General features: G+C 48.3%; 1 protein-coding gene across 1 annotated transcript; it reads left to right on the top strand.

Annotated features, from left to right (window-relative positions):
* Nucleotides 1-386: 386 nt before the first annotated feature.
* LOC123149684 (12-oxophytodienoate reductase 1) lies at nt 387-2,092 on the top strand. The gene is made up of 2 exons (XM_044569393.1): nt 387-1,253; nt 1,348-2,092. The coding sequence occupies exons 1-2, from the start codon at nt 761-763 to the stop codon at nt 1,881-1,883; spliced, it is 1,029 nt and encodes a 342-aa protein (XP_044425328.1). The 5' UTR covers nt 387-760; the 3' UTR covers nt 1,884-2,092.
* Nucleotides 2,093-5,793: the final 3,701 nt, after the last annotated feature.

Raw genomic sequence — 5,793 nt, 5'->3', positions numbered from 1 at the left:
TGTGAAGATTGTCTAACTTGCGACATATGCCTTCAATGCGATTATGTCTCTAAGTCGTGCCTCGACACGTGGGAGCTATAGTCGCATCGAGGGTGTTACAAGTTGGTATCAGAGCCTTCCCCGACCTTTGAAGCCCTATTGCTTGATCGTTTTTAGCGGCCGAGTTGTGTTTAGAAAAATGTTTTGAGTCATTAGGAATTATATATCGGAGAATTTAGGAATTCTTTCTACTTCTCAGTCTCCTCATCGCTCTGGTAAGGCATCCTGACGTAGAGCCGGTCGGCGGTTGCTTGCCGTGCGGTGCTTGCTGCAGGGAGCTTTCGCGCCACCTCGCTGTCGTGCAACTTGTAGCACCGGTGCGCTCACGACACGTAGGAGGCCGGATAATCTCGCCTCTCTGCCAGAAAACAAGCAAGTTAACGTAGTTGTCGCGTCTTGGGCTGCTCGTCTCTGCCGATACTTCACACAAGAAAGATGAGATCGCCGGCAACTCTTCCACTACTATCTTCCGATCGTTTGGTCGCCATGGCGCCGTGACCTCGCCGTGCTTCAGCGATGGCCCCGCGCTGGACCTCTGATGACCAGACAAGACGGACCGACCGCACCGTGACTCCGACAGCCACTCCGTGGTGGTAATCAGTGGAGTGCCGCCACCGTCGATCAAAATCTTTGACCTCCCGCATCCACCGCCAGTTCTGTCTCCCTGCAAGCAAATCTCAGCCGCCATTGCTCAGCTTCTGAGCAGCGGAGCGGATCCGAGATGGAGCCCATCCCTCTGCTCACGCCGTACAAGATGGGCCAGTTCGAGCTGTCGCACCGGGTCGTGCTGGCGCCCATGACGCGGCAGCGCGCCTACGGCGGCGTGCCGCAGCCGCACGCCGCCCTCTACTACTCCCAGCGCGCCACCCCCGGCGGCCTCCTCATCTCCGAGGCCACGCGCGTCGCGCCGGCAAGGCAGGACGAGGAGCCGGCCTCGTTCAGGGACATGCCGGGGGTCTGGGCGCCGGAGCAGGTCGAGGCGTGGAGGCCCGTGGTCGACGCCGTGCACGCCGAGGGCGCCGTCTTCTTCTGCCAGCTCTGGCACGCCGCGGCCGCCCCCGGCGACGCCGTCAGGGAAAGGCAGCAGGTGAGCCCGCAGATGAGCTATGATGGCCGCCGCGAGGAGCTCACGTCGCCGAGGAGGGTGGCAGCTGAGGACGCGCCCGGCGTCGTCGACGCGTTCAGACGCGCCGCCAGGAACGCCATCGATGCCGGTGCGCGCGTGGGAGACCGTCGTTTCAGTTTTCTTTTTCGAGCTCCCCTGTTTCACTTCTGAAATCAGACACCAACCGTGCCGTGCCATGGCAGGCTTCGACGGCGTCGAGCTCCAAGGCACCAACGGCTACTTCGTCGTCGACGGCGGTGGCCCGGAGAGTCGCTGCCGGTTCGCGCTGGAGGTGGTGGACGCCGTGGCGCGGGAGATCGGCGGCCACCGCCTGGGCCTGCGACTGGACCAGTTCACCGCAGAGCCGGACGAGCACGCGCTGGCGCTCCATGTCGTCAGCCGGCTCAACGACCTCGGCGTGCTCTACTGCCACATGATCGAGCCCAAGGTGGACGGCCGGCGGCGCGTGTCCCGGCGGCTGCTGCCTTACAGGGAGGCGTTCGGCGGCACGTTCATCGCCAGCGGCGGGTACGGGCGGGAGGAGGGCGACGCGGCCGTCGGCGAGGGGTACGCCGACCTGGTGGCGTACGGGCGGCTCTTCCTGGCGAACCCGGACCTGCCGAGGAGGTTCGAGCTCGGCGCGCCGCTCAACGACTGCGTCAGCGCCACCTTCTACGGCGCCGGCGCCGGCGCCGCCCACCCCGCCGTCGGATACACTGATTACCCGTTCCTAGAATGATCGATGATTGTGCTCGGATGTTCTTTTCGGCGTAAACAATCGACCATGATTTGCCTCCTCAGTGTTGTATATATGATAGTACTAATTTTATGGGGATTAAGTTCATCAATCACCATGATTTGCCTCAATGTTGTATATATGATAGTACTAATTTTGTGGGGATTAAGTTCATCAATCAATTCGATCGTCTTGTTAATTTGTACTACTAATTGGTACTTCCTCCGTTTCTAAATATAAGTCTTTTTTAGAGATTTTAACAAATGGCTACATACGAAGCAAAATGAGTGAATGCACACTTTAAATTATATCTACATACATCCGTATGTTGTAGTCTATTTGAAATGTTTAAAAATATATTTAGAAACGGAGGAAGTGCCTGTTTAGCAATATGTAGATCCCTTGAAAATTAAATTTGGATCAGTCGATTTTTCTAACCGTTGATTGCTGCTCCCAAGACTCATGCTCATTTTTTTTTCTTGTTTTGTCTTTGAGAAATAAATTTTTTCTTGTTCTGTGGTATGTCTTGTTTCGGGCTCGAAAATTTTGACTGGCCACAGTTTTCGGTCAGATAATTCTTCAAGGGCTGAAGCCCAGTTAGCTATGCTACCGAGCTAGCTCTAATTAGCCCATCTGACGACCCAGCCCTCCCCTCTCTTTCTTTGTTTCTTTTTCGTTTTTTATGCATCTTTCTTCTTTTTTCTTTTTTAGTTTATTCTTATGTGTATTTTTTGGGATATTAGGCGAGTGTAAATGTATTTATGCACTGATCGTCCTGTTCGTCTGGACATATAGGAGCAATATAATGGGTCTAGCCACAGATGCTCTAAGTGCCTAAATTATCTTAATCTGGTGATTTGTTCCATTGAAAATCCTACTAAACATTGGTTTCACAAATGGCAACCTAGTCAACATAAAAATTCACAGTTTTCAAAAAGTTACAAGAAAATTATTCTTTTGTAAAATAATAGATACTTACATGAAAACTAATAAGGAAAAAAAGGATAATTGAAGGAAAATGGAAAACTAGGGTCAAGTGAGCTTGGCTTTGTTGGTTAGGTTTCTTTTGGTAAACATGGGTTTGATCCTAGACCTTACTCATAGATGTGTGGATGTGCGTGTATCTGATTGCCTACCGTTGTATCACGTTTCTGAAAAACAGAGAATTTCAAAAGATCTAGTACATCATAGAAATGTTCATGGAACATGGAATATTTAAGCTTTTAGAAAAAAGAATAACCTCGTTAACCATATTGAATTCCATCATTTTTTAGATTATCATAAATCCGTTTATATGCGTCCGTGGGCATCCCTTGAATTTCCACTTGTGACTCAGCTTAACCAAGTATTTAATTACATGTTCCCCACATGTTGCATTTAGGGCGTCTCCAAAATGCATATATCTGGACCACATTGTCCGGATACAGTTTGCCATCCAACACAGTCCCACATCGGTCCGTCGACGCGTCCAGACGTCTGTTTTTCACAAACAAGAGACAAACAAAGGGGAGCTTTGCAAGAGTCCGTACATCCGTCTGGCCAATCCAAAGCCACCACGTGCCCTCTCTCTGTCTGGATGACGGAAAGCCGATGCTAATTTTTTTACTCTTGGGCGGAAGGTTGCTAGCATTTGGCGGAATCATTATTGTTTCGCTTTTTTTTTCCTTCAAGTGCTACACTCTTTTTTACTTTTCAAGTGCTCATAATAGCAGAAGGCACTAATTTTTTTCAAGTCACAATGGTGGAAAGCACTATTGTTTCAGTTTTTTCTTTTCAATTGCTATGCTTTCTTTACTTTTTTCTGGTGATCACGCTATTCCGAGCGATAAGTTTTTTTTAATTCAAACTTGTATGTGGATATGGTTGGACGGCCAGCTCCCGTATCGGTGTCTGATTTGAGTGAGGGTCAGCATTTGGAGATCTTGTGCGATTTGATTTGATTTCCATTTCTCCTCCATTCCTTCTGATTGTTCTCTATATAGATTGTCACGTGCTGCTTCGGTGAAAAAGAAGAAGAAAGAAGGAAGCAGGTTGAGGAGGAGGGGCCCGGCGCCTCACACCCCACACGTGAAAGAGGCGACGGAAGGGAAGGAGACGAGGACCGGCGTGATGATTCACGCAGGTAGATGCAGATAGGTGCAGCAGTCTCCATCCGTCTCGCTAATAATGGCAAAGCTAGCTAGATCAGCAAGCAGCAGGCGTGTTCATCTTCATCATACGGCCATGCATGGCACACACACTCATGCTCCCAGCCTCTGGTGTTTGGCCAAATCTGCTGATATTTTATTTTGTATGATCATGTCATCGAGCGAGCGATCACCCCCGATATCAGATCAGAATCAGATGCAGTAGGTGGGCCGGCGAGGAGGAAGCAGGCACAGCCAAAGCCCAAACGAGTCGTCGGCGTGAGAAGGACGGCTGAGCTCGGAGACGTTAATCAAGGCGTGCTTGTCCGGAAGCGCCGACTGATGGAGATGTGCTGCGTAAATTGCATCCATCCGATGATGCTGCCCATACACTTGTCCTCTGCGCGGGCTTGCATAGACTAGACACGACGTGCTTGCTAATGCTAGGTACACTACTTGTCCTCCGATGATGCATGGCTAATTCTTCAGCACCGGCAGATTAGAGGCTACTTGCTGGATAACCTTGAGAAAGTAACAAGAGGTTGCCATGGGACTCGCAAGTAGGATTGTTTAATCCTTCACGCGCTTGACCTGTAATTGGAGAGCAGCAAGTGGAGGTGGAGGCTGGCCATGAGTCAACAACGAGTCATCTTTGGGTGGCTTGGCAGCACGCCACAAAAGAAAGGAAAATAGGAGTAGGTAACTAGCCAGTAATATCGTCTGTCAGACTTTTAATCTCGATCGCGACGCTTGAATATGGAACAAAACTGTTGCATTCAGTCACACTGTCCATCAGACTCGACCAAGAGGAGCGGAGCGTGAGACCCAAATGAGTCGAAAGATTCATGTTTGGTCCGGGAAGAGATCATAAATGATGTAAACTTACAACTAGGAAAGCGCACATCCTCTGTCGCCAACCGCTTTTCAGACGCAAGCAAAAGTTGAGAGTTGAGACGAAGATGTCCATGTTTCAGACCTGTTCCAGAACAACACAACAGGATCTCGTTGGAGTTTTAGACTGATGGAATCAAGATTGACGATCCTGAGCTAAGGCGTGTACAATGGTGTTATCTTATGAATGAATGCCATGTAGAGAATAAATGCTGAGATAAGAGGAGGAGAAAACATAGAAAAGCTTGCCTTCTCTTAATTAAGACATGAAAATTAGGACTCAAAATAAGGTACTCCCTCCGTTCCTAAATATAAGTCTTTTTAGGGATTCCACTACGAAACTACATACGGATGTATATAGACATATTTTAGAGTGTAGATTTACTCATTTTGTTCCGTATGTAGTCCATAGTAGAATCTCTAAAAAGACTTATATTTAGGAACGGAGGGAGTAGCTGATTGTATGGCAAATTATAGCCGTGCCGAGTCTTGTACTACAGTATGGATGAACAGATGTCCTCCATGTTGTGAGGACTTATTGCCTCTCGACTATAACCCTGTGACTTTGGAATAAAATTTCCGTATTATTCACACACAAAAACAATCTCTCTTTCCACATAAGAGTATTTAGGTGTATTTAGTTATTTCGGAGGTGCTCATAATATAGGGAGTATGTGAGCATCTGCGATTGTAGTTTAAAAATAGTTTTTTTTTTGCATTGGATGTTAAAAATATTTACCAAGATAAGACTGTCAGTTCCTTAAAAAATATATAACTGTTTTCCTTATAATTTTTCGAGAATACAACTGAGATCTCTTTGTCTACGTGCCTTTTCTTGACTGATCAATTGGGTGAAGGCGATGAACACTAAGAGACAGACATACAGGTAGGTTGGT

The sequence above is a fragment of the Triticum aestivum genome, chromosome 7A, assembly GCF_018294505.1.
Source record: "Triticum aestivum cultivar Chinese Spring chromosome 7A, IWGSC CS RefSeq v2.1, whole genome shotgun sequence".
Classification (NCBI taxonomy): Eukaryota; Viridiplantae; Streptophyta; class Magnoliopsida; order Poales; family Poaceae; genus Triticum; species Triticum aestivum.
This window is presented reverse-complemented; position numbering and strand designations above follow the sequence as displayed.